The sequence below is a fragment of the Oncorhynchus clarkii genome, chromosome 1 (genome assembly GCF_045791955.1).
Source record: "Oncorhynchus clarkii lewisi isolate Uvic-CL-2024 chromosome 1, UVic_Ocla_1.0, whole genome shotgun sequence".
Taxonomy (NCBI): domain Eukaryota; kingdom Metazoa; phylum Chordata; class Actinopteri; order Salmoniformes; family Salmonidae; genus Oncorhynchus; species Oncorhynchus clarkii.
Window position 1 is genome coordinate 58832732 of NC_092147.1, and position 23836 is coordinate 58856567.

General features: G+C 42.7%; 1 protein-coding gene across 2 annotated transcripts in view; it reads right to left on the minus strand.

The window, feature by feature from the left end:
* Window positions 1-2189: 2189 nt before the first annotated feature.
* LOC139409577 (anthrax toxin receptor 1-like) overlaps window positions 2190-23836 on the minus strand; it is a 60105-nt gene continuing 38458 nt past the window's right edge. Inside the window, exons 17-18 of one of the 2 annotated variants that reach the window (XM_071154943.1) lie at window positions 19271-19351; window positions 2190-3041 (exon numbers count right to left, since the gene is read on the minus strand). In XM_071154943.1, coding sequence (XP_071011044.1) covers window positions 2784-3041; window positions 19271-19351 — 339 coding nt within the window. In that variant the 3' untranslated portion in view covers window positions 2190-2783. Of the gene's footprint in view, window positions 3042-3607; window positions 4200-19270; window positions 19352-23836 lie in introns of those variants that run through there. The other variant, XM_071154951.1, reaches the window with a different exon arrangement.

Genomic DNA, 23836 nt, shown 5'->3' on the forward strand with positions numbered 1-23836 from the left:
GTGTTTGAATGAAGCAGTCCGTCATTGCTGTGGGGGAGCCCTGTTCACGCCGTACTAAAGCAACAGTGAACAGGAGAGCAACAGAATGGCTCCATTCATGAGATGACTAGAGTACTACAACACTCCTACTGTTCATTGTTCTGACCAACCCCTCTGACACAGCAGAGCAAAGGAAGTCTGGCCTGCTTGCTCTCCTTCCTTCCCTCACACTCTTTCTAATCTCGTCACCCAGACCCAAATAGCTGTGCTATCTATGTAAGTCTCATGAGAGAATGCCCTCTGTAACCTGAGCAGATTTCAAGATAATGAAGACCATGAGACTGCACAAGGGTTGGTGAGTGTGAGATCTGTGATCACTTGAAGCCTGAGTTCTTGTCTTTGGCTTGTGGTCAGCAAATTATTCATGTAAATTCAAATATTTTAGGGGTAGGGTCTAGGGAGGAAAAGAGCAGGGGGTAAGAGAAGGGGGGGGGGGGGCTAGGGAAAGAAGTGGGTTTTGTACAGACCAAGAAAGAGTCACCAGACACGCGAGTCATGTGAAGCCGTCACTTGTTACATAAATTAATCGTAGGGCTGCACACGGAACCGATGACCATTTGAGTAATTATCTATCTAAACCAGAGGTTCTCTGAGGAGACTTTCCCATGCTTCTCTGTTCTCAGGCCTCTCTGAGGGGGTAGGCAGATGTTCTGGCCCATTCTGGGAATAAATAGACAAACTCTTTATTGCCTTTTTGATATTTGGGAGCACTGAGTAATTATGAACTCATTCTGATAATTCATCAAGAGTTTCCTTACAGTACGATAAATTAACTACAATTTCCAATGAGGGCCTTAACAGAACCGAAAGTGTAATCTGTTTAATTAAAAGCACATTTACCGAAGATAAAAACATGACATTTTATTAACATAAAATAATAAATATATTTCAGCACCATAACTTATTTATTATACTCGTCATATCAGCTCAACTGGTTAACATGACTGGGAAAGTCACTCGCATATAGGGCTGGTGTATAAAGATACACCCCTTCAGCCACACCTGTTGCTGACAGGTGTATAAAATCGATCACACCGCCATGCAATCTCCATAGACAAACATTGGCCATAGAATACTGAAGACCTAAGTGACTTTCAATGTGGCATCCTTTCATAGGATGCCACCTTCCCAACAAGTCAGTTTGTCAAATGTCTGCCCTGCTAGAGCTGCCCCGGTCAACTAAGTGCTGTTATTGTGAAGTGGAAACGTCTAGGAGCAACAACGGCTCAGCTGCGAAGTGGTAGGCCACACAAGCTCACAGAAACGGGACTGCTGAAGTGCGAAGCGTGTAAAAATGGTCTGTCCTCGGTTAGAACACTCGCTACTGACTTCCAAACTGCCTCTGGAAGCAACGTCAGCACAAGAACTGTTAGTCGGGAGCTTCATGAAATGGGTTTCCATGGCCAAGCAGCCCGGCACAAGCCAAAGATCACCATGCGCAATGCCAAATGTTGGCTGTAGTGGTGTAAAGCTCACCGCCGTTCTCTGGAGTGATGAATCACGTTTCTCCATCTGGCACTGGGTTTGGCGGATGCCAGGAGAACGCTACCTGACCCAATGCACTGTGCTAACTGTAAAGTTTGGTGGAGGAGGAATAATGGTCTGGGGCTGTTTTTCGTAGTTCGGGCTAGGGAAATGCTACAGCATAAAATTACATTCTAGACAATTCTGTGCTTCCAACTTTGTGGCAACAGTTTGGGGAAGGCCATTTCCTGTTTCGGCATGACAATACCCCAGTGCACAAAGCGAGGTCCATACAGAAATGGTTTGATGAGATCGGTGTGGAAGAACTTGAATGGCCTGCACAGAGCCCTGACCTCAACCGCATCAAACACCTTTGGATCGGAACGCCGACTGCGAGCCAGGCCTTATCACCCAACATCAGTGCCTAATGCTCGTGGCTGAGTGGAAGCAAGTCCCCGCAGCAATGTTCCAACATCTAGTGGATAGCCTTCCCAGAATAGTGGAGGCTGTTGTAGCAGCAAAGGGGGAACCAACTCTATATTAATGCCCATGATATTGAAATGAGATGTTAGATGAGCAGGTGTCCACATACCTTTGGTAATGTAGTGTATTTTAAAACATTTTTAAAGGCAAATATGGACAATTCTTTTACTTGGTACACAGAATAATAATGCTGGATGCAAATATTGGAAAGAAAATGCTTTAATGATGGACAAAAATGTTTTTCACTGTTAACAGATGAACACAAAGCAGATTATCATTTTAGTCTCTAGTGAGGGACCTTTAGCCTGGCCTCCAGACAAACATTATACAGTTTAAGTTTGAGGTTACATTTAATTCCTCATCAGCCTATCAAAGATATTAAACTTTTTCTCCACCAACCAATGGCATTTCTTTAAATATGTCAACTCGGCCAGCAGAGGGATATTGTAAACTTCCAATGTCAAGGTTCACAATATCCCTCTGTGGCCGAGTTGACCTATTTACGATTCAATCCATGTACGATTCAATACCATTACAATTGGATTTCTGTTCATAAGACAACACAATTTGAGGAAACAGAATTTGTCTGCACCTCCTAAAGACCAGAGGCATTTAGTGTGAACTCAGTAGTTGATTTGGTATTCACCAAAATATGATATTTGCTGTCCAGCAACAAACCTTTGAGATCAAAGCCTGAACCCGTGTATTAAATAAATACCTTTGCTCTTGGTGGTGCGAGGAGAATGTTTTTGGGGGGTGTTACTACTGTGAGGGCGTAATAGGGGTTTGTCTTGTCCTCAAGGCCTGGGTGGCGGGCGAGAGGGAGGGGGGCCTGGGGGTGCACGGGCTGGAGGGGGGCCTGGGGGAAGTCGGCTGGACGGGGGGGCACGGGAGGGAGGGATGGAGACGGAGGGAGGAGTGGAGTGTGGGGGAGGAGAGGACGGTTGGACTAGAGGCCTCTGAACTGGAGGAGGGGGAAGGGTTTGAGAGCGACGGGCAGAAGGGGGTCGAATGGACTCCTTGTTTTTTACGCGTGTGAAGTTGATACAACGACCCTGCAACACAGACAGACGGAACCAAGTTAGACCAGGGGTTCAGGTCACAGACGCCTTTTCCAGTTAGTTACATCACTGTTTGGCTGCAGAGTCCTCTGATTAAAAGGTGACAAAGTAAACCAGCACGCACATACACACATGTGCGTGTGTATATGTCCTGTTTGCATCAAGATAGGTGAAGATTGGGGGGAACAATGCAAACTAAGAATAATGGTATTAGGGTGCTAATAAAAACAAGTGTTAAAGAATCCACTCCTCTAAGTGGTCCGAGTGTTGCAGAGAATTTAGAACTGGGCCGTTTAATTGGAAACAACTTTCCAGAGTCTGTAACACATCGTCTCTGAGCCACACACACACACACACACACACACACACACACACACACACACACACACACACACACACACACACACACACACACACACACACACACACACACACACACACACACACACACACACAACAAAGCCCCTTTACAAGTCCTTCACACGTCATTAACTGGGCAGAATACATCTTCAAATCTCGAGGTGAAATGGGGGAGAAATCAAAAGACAATGACTTCTCTAACTGTTGTTTTTCTGTATTGATATTTAGGGAGCCAATTTCAGATGCAAACACACATTTCTGTGAAAAGACAAAGCATTATCTCATCTCTGTTGTTTTTGAGTTATCTTCCAGGGTTTTATTCATACATAGGTGTTTTATTCATACATAGGTATTGGATGTATTTTAAAAATTGTCATACAACTTATTGACAAATCAAAACAACAAAAGGCACAACGACAAAAAGTGTAACAAAAACGACAAAAGCACACGGTTAAAAAGCACATCAACTACGAAAAGCACAACAAGAAAAGGCACAGGGATAACGAGCTCAACAATATAACACAAAGCACTAAGACATCCAGATCAATTATGAAAATCTCCCATCTCTGACAAACACACACATCTCACTCTCCCATCTCTCCACATTACTCTCACTCTAATGGGCTCATGAATGGCCATCAGCAGGTTACCAGTTTCTGCCACAATGTGTGTGTGTGTGTGTGTGTGTATGTCATCCTCTGTGAAAGCGCGTCACCCAACCAGATGGGAAGTTGAAAGGCCACAAGCCAAATTGTGACAGAAGAGATTCCCTTTCATTGTCCCCTGATGGCCCTGTCACACAGCGGAGAGGAGAGGAAATAGGGAAAAGTAGGAAAGAGGGAGGAGAGGGCCTTGTTTATTAAATATGCAACGCAAATCAGGACCTCCCATCTTCTCTCTCCACCAAACTCACAGGAACCTCTGGCCAAATAGAGATATCACATCTGCAGAATAAGGGTCTTGTTCCGCTATATGCATAGCGTGTGTGTAAGTGGATCCTTGGTTGTGAGATGGAGGGATCTTATACAGTTGCCTGTGAAGTGTGTGTGTGAGTGGATCCTTTTAAGGTCATGTGAGGTGACATGCAGAGTTGTCAGTTCAGAGCGCACTCTCATGAAACGCCGCGATGCGTGTGGTTTTGTTCTATCCTCGCAGGGACCTAAAAGTCCCCACAAGGATAGTAAAACAAGGAAAATTCTCCCTTGTGGGGACATTTCCCTCGAGGACAAAGGCTATTTTGACTTTAGGGGGCTAGGATTACGATTAGAATTAGGAGTTAACCCTAAAGCTAGGGTTAGGTTTCAGGAAAATTCTCCTTCGTGGGGACATTTCCCACATCCACACGAGGACAAAGGTTAGTTTAGGGGCTAGGTTTAGGGTTACAATTGGGGTTAGGGAAAATAGGATCTTGAATGGAAATACATTTTAGGTCCCCATGAGGATAGAAAAACAAGTGTGTGGGTGTGTGTGAGAGAGGGACTGAGAGGCTGGGTATGCTGAGGGTTGTAATGGAGCTGTGTTTGTTTCCCGCCAGAGGCAGGTTATGACTTGCCTGAGTAGTGAGTACCAGTATCTTTAGTTAACATTCCACTCCTTACCACTGCTTTCGGCAATCTTAACTATGATCTCAACTTTCAATATGTAGTTGTTGATTGGTAGTTGGAAACAACATGAATATTTTCTATGACGTTATGGAACACATAACGAAATTTGGCGCAATGTAGAATTTTTTAAGAACACAATCAAATCAAATCAAATTTTATTTGTCACATACACATGGTTAGCAGATGTTAATGCGAGTGTAGCGAAATGCTTGTGCTTCTAGTTCCGACAATGCAGTAATAACCAACAAGTAATCTAGCTAACAATTCCAAAACTACTATCTTATAGACACAAGTGTAAGGGGATAAAGAATATGTACATAAAGATATATGAATGAGTGATGGTACAGAGCGGCATAGGCAAGATACAGTAGATGGTATTGAGTGCAGTATATACATATGAGATGAGTGTGTAAACAAAGTGGCATAGTTAAAGTGGCTAGTAATACATGTATTACATAAAGATGCAGTAGATGATATAGAGTACAGTATATACGTATACATATGAGATGAATAATGTAGGGTATGTAAACATTATATTAGGTAGCATTGTTTAAAGTGGCTAGTGATATATTTTACATCATTTCCCATCAATTCCCATTATCAAACAATACCTTGATGACCTGCTGCGGTCATTCCCTTGTAAGAAGGCAGTGTCACTGCAAGATCACGTTGTTCAAAGTCAAGTGGCGAGAGAGGACTCCGTAATGAGAGAAAAAAAATATTTGGAAAATATCAGCCTACAAGATTTAATCGAGCCGCGTTTGCTTCAGTTGCATTCCATTAATGAGAGGAAAGAAACTCAAAAACCGGCCACCTGTCGTCATTCCTCGAACACATGCTGATCAGTGCTTGATATGAAAGAAGTGTGCGAGAAGTACAGGAACTGTTTTTTCCCCCCCAAGTTGGTACATTAGACTGTTCGCCGAAATTCACAAATTACATTATGCTATAGAGACCTCTTATTATTTATTCACTGTTAAGGTTTCATACACATTGTCCATGACTAGTATTATTATAGCTGACATGAAAAAAGTAACCATTAATGACACTGGAATGCTGCTGTATCTGATCGCATGCAGGCCTACCGTCTAATGCCGTTGTACACTTGATTGAGGCACTTAAACCCCCGCAAAGTAGAACTGCACTGTAAGTTACATGTGGCCAACCCACCATCTGCAGAGCTCCTGGGTGTGCAGGCTTGGCAGGCTTGGCTTTTGATCCAGCCCTGAAACACCCAAGTCTGCTTATCAAGGTCCTGTTGAGCAATTGGTGTTTAGGCTACAACGAGGTTAGTCCAAGGCTCGACGAAATGCCTGCACACGCAGTAGCTATCCTGGAGGATGGTTGCTACCCTTGATATAAAATATTGTTTAATTACAACCAAATACTTTGTTGTATTTATATAAAATCATTCCCCAATTCAATTAATCGGGGATCAAATGGATAAGGCTACTTTGAAGTAGCCTAACTAGACATGTTTATATACAATACCAGTCCAAAGTTTGAAAAGACCTACTCGTTCAAGGGTTTTTCTTTATTTTTATTATTTTCTACATTGTAGAATAATAGTGAAGACACATATGGAATCATGTAGTAACCAAAAAAAAGTGTTATACAAATCAAAATATATTTGACATTTTAGATTCTTCAAAGTAAACACCCTTTGCACAATCTTGGTATTCTCTCAACCAGCTTCAGCTGGAATGCTTTTCCAACAGTCTTGAAGTAGTTCCCACACATGCTGAGCATTTGTTGGCTGCTTTTCCTTCACTTTGTGGTCCAACTCGTCCCAAACCATCTCAATTGGGTTGAGGTCGGGTGATTGTGGAGGCCAGGTCATCTGATGCATCACTCCACCACTCTCCTTCTTGGTCAAATAGCCCATACACAGCCTGGAGGTGTGTTGGGTAATTGTCCTGTTGAAAAACAAATGATAGTCCCACTAAGCGCAAACCAGATGGGATGGCATATCGCTGCAGAATGCTGTGGTAGCCATGCTGGTTAAGTATGCCTTGAATTTGAAATAAATCACAGACCGTGTCACTAGCAAAGCACCATCACACCACCTCCTCCATGCTTCACAGTGGGAACCACATGCGGAGATCATCCATTCACCTATTCTGCATCTCACAAAGACACGGCGGTTGGAACCAAAAATCTCAAATTTGGATTCATCAGACCAAAGGACAGATTTCCACCTGGCTAATGTCCATTGCTCGTGTTTCTTGGCCCAAGCAAGTCTCTTTCTTATTGATGTCCTTTGGGCTCCTGAGTGGTGCAGTGGTCTAAGGCACTGCATCTCAGTGCTAGAGGTGTCATTACAGACCATCGTTCAATTCCCGGGCTGTATCACAACTGGCTGTGATTGGGAGTCCCATTGGGCAGTGCGCAATTTGTCCAGCGTCGTCCGGGTAAGGTTTGGCCGGGGTAGACCGTCATTGTAAATAACAGCAGCAAGAAAAAGTATGTGAATTACATGGACTTCTGCATAAATTGGTCATAAAATTTGATCTGATCTTCTGTTGTTGATTTACTTCTGTGTTTTGGGTCGTTGTTCTGTTGCATCACCGATCTTCGATTGAGCTTCAATTGGTGGACAGATAGCCTTACATTCTCTTGCAAAATGTCTTAAATTCATTGTTTCGGCGATGAAAGCTTCTTCCAATTCGAGGTGAGTAATCGCTGTTCTGATGTCCAGAAGTTATTTTCGGTAGCAGCAACATTATGTACAAAATAAGTAAAAAAATAAGTTACAAACAACACTAAAAAAATTATGTCTTTATATGCTTTTCCAAGAGAGAAATCACTTTGTTTAATGAAGCCTGATCACTGTTAGTTAGTGGGTGTGGCTGAATTATGATGACCGACAGCTTGTTGTTGAGTCATACACCAAGCGTTGGGGGTCATCGCGTCTTCTACCTTGGCAGTACTCTGCGCCTTGTGTCTGGCTGACTGTTCGTCTCTGTGATGGCTGTCAATCATTTCCTGTAAATCTCCAACGGTCCAATTTTCAAAAGGCTTGCACCTTTTATCTTTATCTTTCACCTTTATTTAACCAGGTAGGCCAGTTGAGAACAAGTTCTTGTTTATAACTGCAACCTGGTCAAGATAAAGCAAAGCAGTGCGACAAAAACAACAACACAGAGTTACACATGGGATAAACAAACATACAGTCATTAACATAATAGAAAAAATCTGTATACAGTGTGTGCAAATTAAGTAAGGAGGTAAGGCAATAAATAGGCCAATAGTGGCAAAGTAATTACAATTGATCGATTTACACTGGAGTGATAGATGTGCAGATGAGGATGTGCAAGTAGAAATACAGGTGTGTAAAAGAGCAGAAAAACAAAAACAAATATGGGGATAAGGTAGGTAGTTGGTTGGATGGGCTATTTACAGATGGGCTGCAGCGATCGGTAAGCTGCTCTGACAGCTGACGCTTAAAAGTTCGTGAGGGAGATATACGTCTACAACTTCAGCGATTTTTGCAATTCGTTCCAGTCATTGGCAGCAGAGAACTGGAAAGAAAGGCGGCCAAAGGAGATGTTGGCTTTGGGGATGACCAGTGAAATATACCTGCTGGAGCGCATGCTACGGTGACCAGTGAGCTGAGATAAGGCGGAGCTTTACCTAGCAAAGACTTATAGATGACCTGGAGCCAGTGGGTTTGGCGTCGAATATGTAGCGAGGACCAGCCAACAAGAGCATATAGGTCGCAGTGGTGGGTAGTATATGGGGCTTGACAACACGGATGAGACTGTGATAGACTGCATCCAATTAGCTATTTGCTATTTTGTAAATTACATCGCCGAAGTCAAGGATCGGTAGGATAGTCAGTTTTACGAGGATAGCCAGTTTTGTTTTACGCAGCATGAGTGAAGGAGGCTTTGTTGCGAAATAGGAAGCCGTTTCTTGATTTAACTTTGGATTGGAGATGCTTAATGTGGGTCTGGAAGCAGAGTTTACAGTCTACAGTCTAGAAGAGCATGCATTTAGTTTTACTAGCGTTTAAGAGCAGTTGGAGGCCACGGAAGGAGTGTTGTATGGCATTGAAGCTTGTTTGGAGGTTTGTTAACACAGTGTCCAAAGAAGGGCCAGATGTACTGTATACAGAATGGTGTCGTCTGCGTAGAGGTGGATCAAAGATTCACCCGCAGAAGAATGACATCATTGATATATACAGAGAAAAGAGTCAGCCTGAGAATTGAACCCTGTGCCAGAGGTCCGGACAACAGGCCCTTCGATTTGGCACACAGAACTCTATCTGAGAAGTAGTTAGTGAACCAGGCGAGGCAGTCATTAGAGAAACCAAGGTTGCTGAGTCTGCCGATAAGAATACGTTGATTGACAGAGTCGAAAGACTTGGCCAGGTCGATGAAGATGGCTGCACAGTACTGTCTTTTATCGATGGCGATTATGATATCGTTTAGGACCTTGAGCGTGGCTGATGTGCACCCGTGACCAGCTCGGAAGCTAGATTGCATAGCGGAGAAGGTATGGTGGGACTCGAAATGGTTGGTGATCTGTTTGTTCACTTGGCTTTCAAAGACCTTATAAAGGCAGGGTAGAATAGATATAGGTCTGTAACAGTTTGGGTCTAGAGTGTCTCCCCCTTTGAAGAGGGGGATGACCGCTGCCGCTTTCTAATCTTTAGGAATCTCAGACGATATGAAAGAGAGGTTGAACAGACTAGTAATAGGGGTTGCAACAATGACGGCGGATAATTTTAGGAAGAGAGGGTCCAGATTGTCTAACCCAGTTGATTTGTAGGGATCTAGATTTTGCAGCTCTTTCAGAACATCAGCTGTCTGGATTTGGGTAAAGGAGAAGCGGGGGGAGGCTTAGAAGAAGAAGTATCCTAATGTAATTGAGGATTAGATTGTCTCTCCAAAGTGCTGCCTCGGGATATTGTATTTAGCTTCAGGGTCTCTGCTTAAGTTAACGAGAGGGTTTCCACGGAGCCCAATCCTGAATATGTCTTTAGCCCGCCCCATTAGTCAGTCCTGTATCTCTTGCCCCTGTTCTGATATACTGCAACCCTTATTTTCCAAGTGAGCTTGCATAAGTTCTTGCCATTCAGTCACTGTGCACCGGTATGTGCTATAACCCCTGAAGTGGGGTGGTTCTCTGATGTCTGACTTCAGAATTAGATTGACCAATCGGGTATTAGTACTATGGGCTGGGGAGTGCTTGGAGCAGCCCCTGCTAGACTCGTGGCAACTTGATTTCCTATTTTACGGCCCAGTTGTTTGACCGACTCTGCTAGGGCTATGTTGATCTGGGTCGCGGCCCAAATCTGTAGCGGTCGTTATGTGTACCACGGAAGAACCAAGAAATGAAGAGCGACACCACGGCTGTCTTTTTTGGGCTTTAATGTAGATCTGCAATGGTATTAGGAAAAGTCAGGACAGGAATGAATCATTATTCAATGAACTATCTGACAAGTTGTTCTTTCTCTCTGTGTCACTGTTTCGTGAGCAAATTAGAGCAGATGGTGTTAATACTACATAGCCTTCCGGTATTTTGTTTCAATCCAAGCACATTCTGCCTAGTGGCACAGTTTTGGCCGCATGAGAAACAAAATGTGACTATTCAGCTAACCATCCTAAAATCTCATAAGAAAGGTGATGTTTTTGGATTAACAGTAAAGCCATACTATGCAAATATATTTGGTTCTGTTATGTAAAATACAAATGAATCATTGTGTGATCTTCCAAGACATTGATTCAGCTTTGATCTAACTTGATTAAACAAGCACCATTGTGAGAAGTGGTAGCTTGACACTACACCAATGCTTCCACTGCAGCGAACGAAGCGCACCAAGTAGACTATAGCCTACCTCCCGCAACATTTGGTGATGGCGAAACACGTGTGGCTTTTATGAAGATCTGGGAATATTTGGCCAATGAAACATTTCTGGTTCGTCTCAGAGAATGTAAAACAGTTAGGAAGGGAGACCTTTAAACAGTTTTGCATGAAGAAGCAGCAAATATGTTGAATGAGCAACTAATGATCATGGAGAGAATCACACGTTTGAGGAAATTACAAAGGGCTAAAATGCGGGACTGTCCCACACAATCTGGGACGTGGTCATCCTACTACCTGGGTGCCCAGGCCAGATGCATCGAATCCCCTTATTGAATATAACAGTTGTTCCCATTCAAGACAATGGTGGCATAATAGGTGGACTGGGGAGTGTACCCATAAGAGCAAAGCAGGAAGTTAAAGCATAAAGTAAAAGCAGGAAGTGTACCCATCAATCTGTGCTGTGATTTGTTGAGACCACTCAACAGACATTCCATTCCATTGTATGAGCCAAAGCTGATGTAATTAGCATAATTTGAATGTTACCATGGAAATTATTGCATCACAATACCAGGCAACCATTGCGAGTTTATACAACGGGTGGGTCTAATCCTGAATGCTGATTGGTTAAAACGGCATTCCCGATGTGTCTATTCCACAAGTTAACATTGGCTAAATCTATGACTTTAAAATGCCTATTTACTCTGTTCCATCTGACTGTGCAATCCACTGTCTCATCAGCCCAGCCAAGCAATTTATGAACTTGATCTCCACTATAAAAAGTATCTAGACATTATCTCACATTTCTTTTAGACTAATATTTAGTTTTCAACAGCGGAGATTTGTATAAATCTTGCCTTCTTTCTCTCCGACATTTGCAAAAAAATTTCAATAATCAAATTCGATCTCCAGCTGTCCTATAGGGATGAATGTGTAGGGACGAGACAGACAGACAGGCAACGTTTTTCAGCTAGTCGAAATCATGAATCAGTTGGTATCATTTTTATGGATATATACAAAGAAATGTCCATTGAAAACAGGTAAAACGAAACAAGTGCAGCTAGTTTGCAGTCTTTCCAGCTTCAGTTTGAAGTGATTGTGTTAGCTGTGTCGTTGTCTAGCTCCTCTGAACAACAGTGTCCCCATGAATGAGCATATTTTCTATGCCAGGTGTAATCGCGCCTCATTAGCTCATTGTTATGGACGTATCCAAATAAATGTCACTAGAAAACAGCTTAAACAAATGCAAATGCAGTTATTTTGCTGTTATTCTAGCTGCAGTTTTTGACGTAAGTGTAAGTTAGCCGTAATTGGCTAGCTAGCAAGCAAGTGATAAGAACGTTGCCAGCCAGTATGGCAATTGAACATTGAGAACGAACGACAGGGTCGCATCCATAGATACAGAACCAAAAGACTGAACGACTGGGTCGCGTCTCTGGCAACCGATTTGATAGAACGAAGGACCAGCCGGCTTGGGTAGCGTCCCTAGATTTGTGTCGGGACTATATCTTATGGAAGGATGAAATGGTATGAGTAAATTAATCAAAATAAAGTTTTTAATTCAAATATGTCAATCATTATTTGAGTATGTTGTTAACCCGTTGTATAAAAGTGATAACACCCTCGAAGCCGGTGTTTTGAGGATATACTGGCTTGGTCTCGGGCCTAACAACACCCATCCCAATATATCCTCCAAAACATCGGCTTTTCGGGCATTATCCCCTAATTACCAGTCAAATTGCCATGGTTAGAGGTTCCAAGTCTAGTCATTCTGATTTCCATGCCCATGGGTTTACCAGAAGGAATAAACCTGAGGTAGAGAATGGTGATGTTCTAGGTGGTCTACATAGCAGTAACACTACACGCAGCCACCAATGATTACATGACATGTTGTTGATGGCGTTGCACATTATACTGCCACTGCCATCATTAGGCTGAAAAGTTCAGTTGTGTCTCAAAATTACACTTGCACAGTGATACTTCTTGTGTAAACCTGTTCAGTCATTTTGCCACCAGCTCCTCCTCGGTTGGTTTTTCAACCGGGGAGATGTTTGGAGGTCAGTCTGGTGTGTTAACTTTGAAGTCTTTGTTTATGACCCATCTATCTTCCCGCCACTTGACAGCCTGCGGGACCAATCTGGTTCTAAAGTTGAATTTCTTCTCTTCAGACACTCGCTTCTCTACCCAGTCCTTGGCATGTTTGGAATACTCGACACGGCTTCTCGGATCTCCTGAAGGATGTGTGACAATAACGAAACATTTAAATGAGTCTTAATTACTCTTTCCTTGCATTCTCCTGAAAAAGTATTGGAGAAGGCATGTGTGGAGAAACCTTGGGTGTGAAAAGGGTACAAGGATACAAAGATGTGAGAGATTGAGCAAAGATACAATCTGAGACAGTATAGTTCATTGCCCTATCCTCATGTCTGTTCCAACAACCCCTTTCTTTCCATTCCCTCCGAGGCAGGTATAAAATGGAGTGCACAAGCATGATGTCAATCTGCTATTATTTTGAGCCAAATCAAACTTCTACATAAAGTGGGAATAGGGTCTGGTTTGAGAGTAAGAGAAAAAAAAAGATGATTACACGTGATAAGAGGGAAGTAGAGTGGCTTGCGAAATTATTCACCCCCTTGTCATTTTTCCTATTTTGATGCCTTACAACCTGGAATTAAAATAGATTTTTGGGGTGTTTGTAGCATTTGATTGACACAACATGCATACCACTTTGAAGATGCAAAATATTTTTTATTGTGAAACAAACAAGAAATAAGTAAAAAAAAACAGAACTTGAGCGTGTTTAACCTGTTGTAGCAATTACAGCTGCAAGACTCTTGGGGGTATGTCTATATAAGCTTGGCACATCTAGCCACTGGGATTTTTGCCCATTCTTCAAGGCAAAACTGCTCCAGCTCCTTCAAGCATTGGCTTTTTTCTGGCCACTCTTCCATAAAGCCCAGCTCTGTGGAGTGTACGGCTTAAAGTGATCCTATGGAGAGATACTCCAATCTCCGCTGTGGAGCTTAGCAGCTCCTTCAGGGTTATATTTGGTCTCTTTGTTGCCTCTCTGATTAATGCCCTCCTTGCCTGGTTCATGAGTTTTGGTGGGCGGCCCTCTCTTGTCAGGTTTGTTGTCGTGCCATATTCTTTCCATTTTTTAATAATGGAAATGGACTTCTCCACAACTTTGTCCCTGACCTGTTTGGAGAGCTCCTTGGTCTTCATGGTGCCACTTGCTTGGTGGTGCCCCATGCTTAGTGGTGTTGCAGACTGGGGCATTTCAGAACAGGTGTGTGTGTGTGTGTGTGTGTGTGTGTGTGTGTGTGTGTGTGTATATATATATATATATATATATATATATATATATACTGAGATCATGTGACACTTAGATTGCACACGGGTGGACTTTATTTAACTAATTATGTGACTTCTGAAGGTAATTGGTTGCACCAGATCTTATTTAGGGGCTTCATAGCAAACGGGGTGAATATATATGCACGCACCACTTTTCCATTGTTTATTTTGTAGAATTTTTTGAAACTAGTAATTTTTTACATTTCACTTCACCAATTTGGACTATCATGGACTATGTCCATCACATGAAATCCAAATAAAAATGTATTTAAATTACTGGTTGTAATGCAACAAAATAGGAAAAACGCCAAGGGGGATGAATACTTTTACAAGGCACTGTAGATGGGAGGAGAGGTGAGAAAGGGAGAGGATCAATCTGTTCATAAGAGGCATTAAACCAGATAATGTGATGTGTCCTGAAGCTGTAGTGGCTTGTGCGCGTCCTGAATTTTCGTTGTGATCCAGGATGACAAGAGAGGTCCTTGCCTCAATAAATGGATACTTAAAGTGAGCAAAACATGGGCTGTCTCTCTGTCGCAAAGGTTATTGATTCAACCTCCTACTCACAGAGAAAAAAATGGAAGTCAGAAGTCAAAATAAAATGAAATGGTAATTGCAGTCTATCAGGTGTGTGGAGTATAGTCTACCTTCGTACTATGTGTTGTTTGCTCCATAGCTGGGTTCATAGTAACTCCCTGATGTTGAGGGACCTCCTCGGCAGACCATAAAGAGGCGAGGCTGTAAAGGGCTTCTCAATTGCAAGCGCAGGACAAGTGACATCTGGCTTGGTTTCAATGGTGATGTTGGCTGGTGTAGCAGAGATTCAGTCATTACATGTCAGTTCAGGGCATAAGCTGATATTGTAAATGTTTTAATTTAAATAATGTAAAGGTTGGGCTAGTTTGCCGTCATTACAACTCATGCACCTAGCTAGGGCCAGAGCCATACATTTACCTATATGGCTCTGGCTAGGGATAAGTGTCCTACTCATGGACCATAGCTAGGGCAAGGAATTGTTTGCAATCAATAGCACTACAGGAAAATGTGAAGCCTAGTAGCAAAGAATATAGAATTTCTTATCAGTGTAATGGAAATTTTGTCACAAAGTTTTTCAAAGTTTTTTAAACAGTCTGTAGGACAGTATAACGTTAGAGTAAGTTAGTAGCTAAGCTAAAAATATCACAAACTATTTCAGGGAATGGCAAACAAATAACGTTATAAATGACTTTATGGTGACTAGCTACAGGTGTTAGCAACTTAGCTAGCTAGCAACATACCTTGAATGGTTGGATCTTTCCTGTCCATGGTGGAAAGACGGTGGAAACAGAACCCGGTTTCAACAGGTCACCATTGTAGTCAGTGGCCACAAAGTGATCACATGATCAACCGCAGCTGGTGAATGACTTCAGGTGTCATATCGACACCATAAGCAGGAAATTATTACAACACACCGTTGTAAGCATTTCACTGTACACCCGTTGTATTCGACGCATGTGACAAATATGTCGGATGGTCTGCAGCCATGCCTGACAAACAGCTCCATCGCGGACAGGAAAAGAGTGGAAATGTGCAGTGTACTATATTTGTATCTGACCTGGAACATTATCGCACCCTGGTACAATGCACTTATTTTTGTCCAACTTGACTTAGCTACTCAACTACTAACATTGTTCACCTTACTTTACTTCAGAGATGACTAACTGCTAGCCTAGCTACTAGCTAACGTTACCATCGCTTCTTCTTTTTCTTCTTCTATGGAAACAGGATTCCCCCAAAAACTGAACTACCAAAAAACTACCCAAAAAGATATAAACTAAATCAACTTTTCTGTTAAAAAATAAAACAGATCTGATCCCTACACAGGCTCAAGGGGAACCTGGGAGGGCTGGTCTTCCGTCGCCAGTACCCCTTTGCAAGTATTCAGATGTAAAATCCTTGAGTCTCAAAAATAATTCTGCCGCAGCCACAATAATGTCCAGTTTCTTCGACTTCTTTGAGACTTGTGCTGTACAACTGTGGCAAATAACGCAAAAAAAATCCACTTTTTTAACACACAGGATATATTTTGTCTAGCAGCAAACATTTACTACAGGCTGTTGTGTATCCACAACCATATCTTCACTAGCATCACTTGTTTTCTCAATTCTTTTAATCGCCTCCACATAGGAGATTCGATTGACCGCTCTAACTTTTGCCACCACAATTTCCTTCACCCTTAAAGGGCCCAGGAACTCAGGATCATGATTCCCAACACAATTGCAACACTGTCGTCCTTCTACACACCGTTCTTCAATACACTCTGTCCGTCTGCACACACTTGAAACATGGCCAAATCCTTTACAATTCTTACACTGTAATGGTTTGGGGACGAACGCTCTTACAGCATATTTTACATAACCAAGCTTCACATGTGTAGGTATTTGCTCTTTATCAAAAAACAACAGGACCGACAGACTTTCTTCTTTTTCTCCATTCACCCAGCGGGTCAGATGCCAGGCACCAACCACAGCAGGTATTCTCTTCAGGTATTCAACCTGAACATACGTCGTCACCCCTGAGATGACTCCTTTGACAGGTGCTCTACTCCGAATTTCAAAACACAAAACTTCTGTTGTCCGGATTCTTTTGAGGCCCGCTGCAATCTTCCTCTGCTCTTCAGAAATACAATTAATCAAAATAAAACCAATCCGGGTCACGCTGACAGACTCCACTTTTCCAAGTGCATACTTCCCAATTTTTGATAACTCAAACGAGATTCCCACATATGCATCATTATTCAACCAACGCATCCCAATAAGAAGCGATTCATTATCATTTACACACGTATCCTCCACTCCAATTTTAGACAATTTCCTTTTTGTTCCAGTTTTCAAATGCTACTGTTGTCCAGCCAGAACATTCGTCTTCACCAAATTTACTTGGCGCGCTTCTTCATTCTAACTCAGCATCCACTTCTGTCATCTTTCCACTAGACTGTAACTCCAAGACCACAGAGTGGAGTCTGACATTTGCAACGGCAAATATACTTTTGACACGTTACCATCTCATTGTTTACTTTAACTTTCGTTCTGACTTCCTTGCTTGAAGACCAATAGTAAGATGCTCCTTTGTCCCACCTGCGTCCTGCCTCCTGTAATTAATCAATCTAGGAACCACAAAGAAGAGTATCTACCAGATTACAGATCAAATGGAAGGCCTTTGCACTAGCATGAAGTAGGACTATGTTTTTTTTACACTTTTTACATAAAAATAACAACATTTATTTGGCAATTCAGTGCCGAGACATCAATCGCTGTTCATGTAACAATAAATACACATAGTTTTGAATGCATTTGAAGTACTTTTGGAAATTCTGCATTTTTATATTAAACAATGGACTTGAAAACTGTCTGGGGTACTGCCAGGCAAATGTTATCAAGTGGCCAGAAGTGGTTTTGGGTGAACTTCACCTTTAACTTAGAAATTAGACGTTTGGAGCAACTTCGATATTTGAAGTTTGAAGAAACTGAACAATGCTGAGCAGGAGTCAACCCTGGATGTCAAAAATAATTTGAAATTTGATGTTTGGAGAAAAGTGCAAAAACCTATATAATTCTACAGTGAGAGAATGTTGGCAATAAGCACCTGAGACACAACTCTCCCCTACCCCAAACCACATTGGTTACAATACACCCGGCTCGCCACGCTGGTTTACAGCAGCATATGGAGGGGATTCCCTCCTCCCTCTCTCTCTGATATTCATGAGCTTGTGTTCTCATTGTGTCCATATGCTGTCTCTGGTGTAGGTCTGCTACTCTGCTGCTTCCCTTTTCACGACCAGACCACCGCAGTCAGAACCAACCAGGCTGCCCACATCAATCTACTGTTGCTACACTCTCTTTTCCCCTCTCAACTCAACAATGGGACTCCTTCTCAATGGGCTGTGTAATGTCCCCTGTGTGACTTTAGGGCCTCTCGCTCTGTGTTTTTGTGTGTGTGACTTTAGGACCTATCGATGTGTGTTTGTGCATGTGTGCACATGTATGCATGTGTGAGTGTGCGAATTTAGGGCCTCACTGTTTAATAAGGTGTTAAATCAGACCACCAAGGTTCTGTTAAAGGCATCTCTAACCTCTCTCCCCTCTAACCCTAACCCATTCACCCAGTCAAGAAGGTGTGAAAGACAGGATAAGGGTACAGAGAGATAAAAACAAAGAGCACTGAGAGGGAGAATGAGAGAAAGATGGAAATAGAGATAGTGAGAGAAAGGACAGAGAAGGAGAGAGACAAAGAGAGAGAGAGGGAGAAGAAGAGAAAGAGGATGAAAGAGAGGAGTAATGTGAAGAAGATTCTCATTGAAAAGGAAGAGAGATAGAGAGGGCGGGTGGTCTCTGTCTCTCTCCTCCCCTTCTTTGCACAACAATAACACCAACATAACACAAACAATAGCAGTCATGAAGTAAACCTGACCCTGTCACATCCCAAAACATATTTTCTTCCCAGTGAATGAAACAGAGACTACTGGAAAGGTGGCTCCTATCTGTACTCACTGTCGTGTTAAATGACATCATCTCTGCCTGATCCTTTTTTTAAATCTCTTTTTAGGCAAACTACTGTATCTGAGCTCGCAGTTTCTCTCAGGAGAGTAGCAGAGGACTCCTACACAAAGCTGGAAACTCCAACTCCCGGTCAGTATCAGTACATAACTCTCCCTGTGTTTGAACAATAGTAGCTTTGTGTGTGTAGGACAGAAAGAGTGTTATTGGCGGTTCATTCAGAAAGTATGTGTGCACATGTGTGTGTCAGTAAGAGACAGATTTCAGCAGATTATTCACAGAGTTTATATAGAAACATCCATCTGTGTGTGTGTGTGTGTGAGGCCGATAGCTGTACTATGGGAGCTACCAGTGACTAATAGTATAGTACTGTGATTGTTTCACTAGCACCTGCCATTTCTATGGTACAGAGAGTGCAGATGCTTCATTGAAAAGGATCACTGGAACACACACAAACGACCCAGAAGAGCGCTTTAGAGGAACCAGACTCTATAGGGGATTCCTGTGTGTGTGTGTGTGTGTGTGTGTGTGTGTGCCTGTGTGTGAATAGTAACAGTCTCACCTTGTCTCCAGGCTGAGGTCTCATCAGGGACACCTGATCATATCCTCGACGACACAGAGCCCGCAGAGCATCCAACTTCCCCTGCGGATAGAGAAAGGGGAGTGGAAGAAGAAGGTTCAGGGGATCATATTAAACGCTGGGGGTAAAAAAAAGAAGCTTTTCTATGGTGCTCTATTAATTCTTTATTTATCTTGGTGAATACCATAGTCCTTATTCACAGCGGAACATTCTACCATAGAAGGCTATTGCATCGAGCTAATAAACTGTTGGTGTATAATGTCAGGACTGATAATGACAAAAATATAGTTTCAAGCAGCCATGCCGGGGGTTCAAGCCAGAGTTATGGACTCGAGTCACCAATTTGATATCAAATAAAATAACTTGAGACTTGACTTGGACCCTAGACTCAGGACTCGAATGATCTGGCCAGGTTTTGGACCGTTTTGTCACTCATTTTGTGGCACAGTGTCTCTGTGGATTATATTCTTGTAAAGCTCAAAGAGAATCTCATGACAAATGAAATTCAAGTTCTGTGGTTGCAGCTTCACGTGCCTCATCGAAAGCCTTTTAGGGTGCTGCTATAGGTCACCAAGTGCAAACGGTCCGTATCTGGAGAATGTGTGTAAATGTCAGATAAGGTCTCTGATGCCAAGAAAGAAATGTGTTTTCTTGGTGACCTGAACATTGGATTATTATAATCTAGTTGTCCTCTCAAGAGGAAGCGTCTTACTGTTTCTAATGATGTACCATGACCCAGGTTATCACTCAACCAACTAAAGCAGGGGTAGTAAACACTGTTCCTGGAGTGCCGCAGGTACTGCAGAATTCTGTTCAAACTTGGCGCCACACCTGACCAATTGAGCTAATTGATCAGTTCAGTGATTTCCTAAATTCAACACACCTGGTCTTCCAGGTCGGTTAAATCAAAAACATGAAGTGGCTGCGGCACTCCAGGACCAGGGTTGCCTACCCCCGAACTAGAAAGTATACCAACAGTGTTGGATCTGTGACATCCACTTGTATTGATCATATCTTCACTAATGCTGCAGAACTTTGCTACAAAGCAATATCAGTACCCATTGGCTCTAGTGACCATAACATTGTGGCAATAACAATGACAGCAAAAGTAGCAAAGGCAGGGCCTACAATTATTTATCAGAGATCATACAAAATGTTTTCTCGGGACTCTTTTGTTGACGATGTAAAACATGTATGTTTGTCTGATGTGTTTAAGGAGGAGAATTCAGATCCAGCACTTGGGACTATTTGTAAAATTATTCTTGACAAGCATGCACTTGCTAAGAAACTAACTGTGAGAACTACTGTGAGCCCCCTGGATTGATGATGAATTGAAAAATGGTATGGTTCAAAGAAATTATGCAACGAAGGTGGCAAACATGTCAGGCTGCTCAGCTGATTGGTTGACATACTGTATATATTGAAATTTGGTGGCTTAAGAAATTATATTACCAAAACAAGAGACATTTCATATTACCATGGAAAAAAACTTTGGAGCACCTTAAATGATATTATGGGCTGAAAATGCAATTAATCTTCATCGTTCATTGAAGTTGATATGATTGATATAGCCATTCATTTCAATGACTACTTTACTTGTAACGTGGACAAACCGAGATGTGAAATTAAAACATTGAACAGTGAACCAACATATCTGTGTATTGTAGATCTAATAATGAAAGAGAAGGATTGCTCTTTTGAAGTTGGTCAAGTTTGTGCAGAAGAGGTGGAAAAACTATTGTTATCCATCAATAATAATAAGCCACCAGGTGTAGACAACCTAGATGGGAAACTATTGAGTATGGGAAGAACTATTGGATAGAACTGCCGGGAAGAACTATTGGATATCAGAGCGACGTCAACTTACCAGCATTTTGACCAGGAATACGATTTTCCCGAAGCAGATCCTTTGTTTGAACCATCCAAGGCATTCAAACTGATTCCAGACGCTGACCCAAAACAACGTTGCCGCAGAATAGATAGACTGAGCGGCATTCTGGTCAGACTTCGGAGGCGTGCACACCACCCACCACTTCCGAGTATATTACTCACTAATGTCCAGTCTCTAGATAACAATTTAGACGAAATTAGGGCAAGGGTTGCTTTCCAAAGAGACATCAGGGATTGTAACATACTCTGTTTCATGGAAACATGGCTCTCTGGGGATATGCTGTCGGAGTTGTTACAGCCACCGGGATTCTTTGTGCGTCGCGCTGACAGAAATAAACATCTCTCCGGGAAGAAGAAGGGCGGGGGTGTATGTTTCATGACTCAAGTCCTTTTGTTCACCTGACCTAGAATTCCTCACAATAAAATGCCGACGTATTATCTCCCAAGATAATTCTCGTCGGTTATTGTCACAGCCGTGTATAATATATCCCCCCTCAAGCCGATACCACAACAGTCCTCAAGGAACTTCACTGGACTCTATGCAAACTGGAAACCATAAGTCCTGAGGCTGCATTTATTGTAGCTGGGGATTTTGAACAAGGCTACCTAAATTCTATCAGCATATTGATTGTAGTACCCGGGCTGGCAAAACACTGGATCCCTGCTACTCTAACTTCTGCGATGCATACAAGGCCCTCCCCTGCCCTCCTTTCAGCAAATCGGACCATGACTCCATTTTGCTTCTCCCCTCCTATAGGGAGAAAGGAGTCGCAATTCAACAGCTCAGACACGAGGCGTATGTGGCAGGGTCTACAGACAATCCCAGACTACAAAAAGAAAACCAGCCACGGACACCGACGTCTTGCTTCCAGACAAACATAACACCTTCTTTGCCCGCTTTGAGGATAATACAATAAGACATTTAAATGTGTTAACCCTTGCAAGGCTGCCGGGCCAGACGGCATCCCTAGCCGCATCTTCAGAGCATGCGCAGACCAGCTGGCTGGTGTGTTTACGGACATATTCAATCTCTCCCTATCCCAGTCTGCTGTCCCCACATCCTTCAAGATGGCAACTATTGTTCCTGTCCCCAAGAAGAAAGTAACTGATCTAAATGACTATCGCCACATAGCACTCATTTCTGTCATCATGAAGTGCTTTGAGAGACTAGTCAAGGATCATATCACCTCCACCTTAACTGTCACCCTAGACCCACTGCAATTTGCATACCGTACCAATAGGTCCACAGACAATGCAATCGCCATCACACTACACACTGCCCTATCCCATCTGGACAAGAGGAATACCTATGTAAGAATGCTGTTCATTGACTACAGCTCAGCCTTCAACGCCATAGTACCCTCCAAGCTCATCATTAACCTTGAGGCCCTGGGTCTCAACCTCGCGCTGTGCAATTGGGCCCTGGACTTCCTGACGGCCGCCCCAGGTGGTGAAGGTAGATCTTCAACAGTGGGGTCCCACAAGGGTGCGTGCTCAGCCCCCTTCTGTACTCCCTGTTCACCCATGACTGCGTGGCCATGTACGCTTCCAACTTGATCATCAATTTGACAGACGACACAACAGTAGTAGGCTTGATCACCAACAATGACGAGTGTGGTGCCAGGAAAATAATCTCTTACTCAATGTTGACAAATGTCGACAAAACAAATAAGCTGATCGTGGACAGCAGAGGGAGCACGCACATATCCACATCGACGGGACCGCAGAGGAGAAGGTGGAAGGTTTTAAGTTCCTTGGCATCCACATCACAGACAAACTGAAATGGTCCACTAACACAGACAGTGTGGTGAAGAAGGCGCAACAGCGCCGCTTCAAACTCAGGAGGCTGAGGAAATTTGGCTTGTCACCTAAAACCCTCAAAAGCTTTTACAGTTGCACAATTGAGAGCATCCTGTCGGGCTGTATCACCGCCTGGTATGACAACTGCACCGCCCACAACCACAGGGCTCTCCAGAGGGGGGTGTGGTCTGCACAATGCGTCACCGGGGGCAAAGTACCTGCACTCCAGGACACCTACAGCACCCTATGTCACAGGAAAATAGCTTCTATCTCAAGGCCATCAGACTGTTAAACAGCCATCACTGCTGCCTCTGTGTTGAAATCATTGGCCACTCTAACAAATTGATCACTAGTCACTTTATTAATGTCTCTTTAATAATGATGTTTACATGTCTTGCATTACTCACCCGGATGTACAGTGCCTTGCGAAAGTATTCGGCCCCCTTGAACTTTGCGACCTTTTGCCACATTTCAGGCTTCAAACATAAAGATATAAAACTGTATTTTTTTGTGAAGAATCAACAACAAGTGGGACACAATCATGAAGTGGAACGACATTTATTGGATATTTCAAACTTTTTTAACAAATCAAAAACTGAAAAATTGGGCGTGCAAAATTAGAGCATCCTAATCAACACCAAACCAAAAAGCAATAGTTTCTTGTAACTTTAATGCTTGAACCTCTAACTACAAAATGTATAAAGTTCCTTGTGTGTTTGACTCATGCAGCTATCTAAAAGTTGCATTTTTATGCTAGTGGAAGAAGTTTAAATTGTCAGAGGCTAGAATTGCAACAGAAAGGAAGCTGCAGTAGGAAGGAAAGATGGATGGATAAGTACGTCAGGCTTGATAAAAAAA